At 51.9% G+C, this 1,292-nt stretch overlaps 1 protein-coding gene across 1 annotated transcript in view; it reads left to right on the top strand.

The window, feature by feature from the left end:
- Window positions 1–185: 185 nt before the first annotated feature.
- MRTO4 (mRNA turnover 4 homolog (S. cerevisiae)) overlaps window positions 186–1,292 on the top strand; it is a gene marked incomplete at its 5' end in the record, with an annotated part of 1,292 nt that continues 185 nt past the window's right edge. The window contains 3 exons of the mRNA XM_010146450.1: window positions 186–253; window positions 393–544; window positions 985–1,061. Coding sequence (XP_010144752.1) covers window positions 186–253; window positions 393–544; window positions 985–1,061 — 297 coding nt within the window. The remainder of the gene's footprint in view (window positions 254–392; window positions 545–984; window positions 1,062–1,292) is intronic.

Raw genomic sequence — 1,292 nt, 5'->3', positions numbered from 1 at the left:
TAGCCAGAGTTAAACCACGACACCGAGCTTCCTCAGGTCGCGTTTCTGTGGGTGTTTTAATTGAATCCATCCGTATTGTGACACAAAAGCTTTGTTGGTGGTGGAGCTCTTGTAGCTGTACAGGAGTGAACCCAAGCTAAGTGCTGGGTGCTGCCCGAGTCCCATGGCTGGCCTCTTTCTTTCAGGTCAGCAAACACCTGCGAGGTGAAGTTGGTCTCCTCTTCACTAACCGCACCAAAGATGAGGTCGACGAGTAAGTACACGCCGTGGCTTTGAAACGCTGGGCAGCCTTTCTGCCGCTCGACTGCTTCACCTGCTGATGCTTCTCTTGAAGTGGGGGTCTTTGACGTTCTTTCCGCAGCTAAAGCTCTCGTTACCCATCTGTGTCTCAGGTGGTTCTCCAAATTCAGAGAGGTGGACTTTGCCCGCGCGGGGAACAAGGCGACGTACACGGTGAGCCTGGACACGGGGCCCTTGGAGCAGTTCCCCCACTCCATGGAGCCTCAGTTACGGCAGCTGGGATTGCCCACGGCCTTAAAGAAAGGTACGTGAAGCGGGTGAGAAGGAAAGCTTCGCTTTTCATCTGTGCATAGAAGATCTTTTAAGAAGAATGTTAATTATTTAAGTTGAAATCAGTTTGGGAGAAAATTCGATGGAACTTTCTACTTTTTGGGCTGGTGTTAGAACTCATTATGTTCTTCCCAAACCCATGTCAAAGTGAAACAACCCATTTTCTACAAGATACCGTCTGTTTTCAGTGGAACAACAGGGCCTAACGCAGCGCGTTGGCATCCCATTCAGAAACCAGATGTGGGGGTGTGTTAAGAGTTGATCTCTCCCAGCTTTTTGGGGTGTGCTGATTTGTGCATGGAAAGGCGTAAGCCACAAAGGGGGGTGCTTGAGGAAGTCTGGGCTCTGCACCCTGCATTTTGGTGGGTTTATCCAATATTTGGGAGCCTACCCTAAGAGCTGTTGTTCCTGCAGGAGTGGTGACGCTTCTTTCAGATTACGAGGTCTGCAAAGAAGGGGACGTTCTCACCCCCGAACAAGCCCGTGTCCTGGTGAGTGAAGTAACGCGGTGTCTGCGTGAGCCTCTTTCCCCCGATACACAGCAATCAGCCCCGTGCCGCTGGAGGGCGCGAGTCCTTGAAGCCGAGGGGTATTTCTGGGCGTCAGTCAGCGTGGCGTGGCAGACGTCCTTACGCGTTCCTAACCCTGCAGCGATTAGTTTGGCTCCTGCTTTGCTGCAGTTCCCACCTGGAAGCAGTTTTTACTGTGAGTGTTTTTGCTAG

Source organism: Eurypyga helias, unplaced genomic scaffold, assembly GCF_000690775.1.
Source record: "Eurypyga helias isolate BGI_N326 unplaced genomic scaffold, ASM69077v1 scaffold28672, whole genome shotgun sequence".
Taxonomy (NCBI): Eukaryota; Metazoa; Chordata; class Aves; order Eurypygiformes; family Eurypygidae; genus Eurypyga; species Eurypyga helias.
Note: the sequence above shows the minus strand (reverse complement) of the source record. Positions and strands in the feature narration are given on the sequence as shown.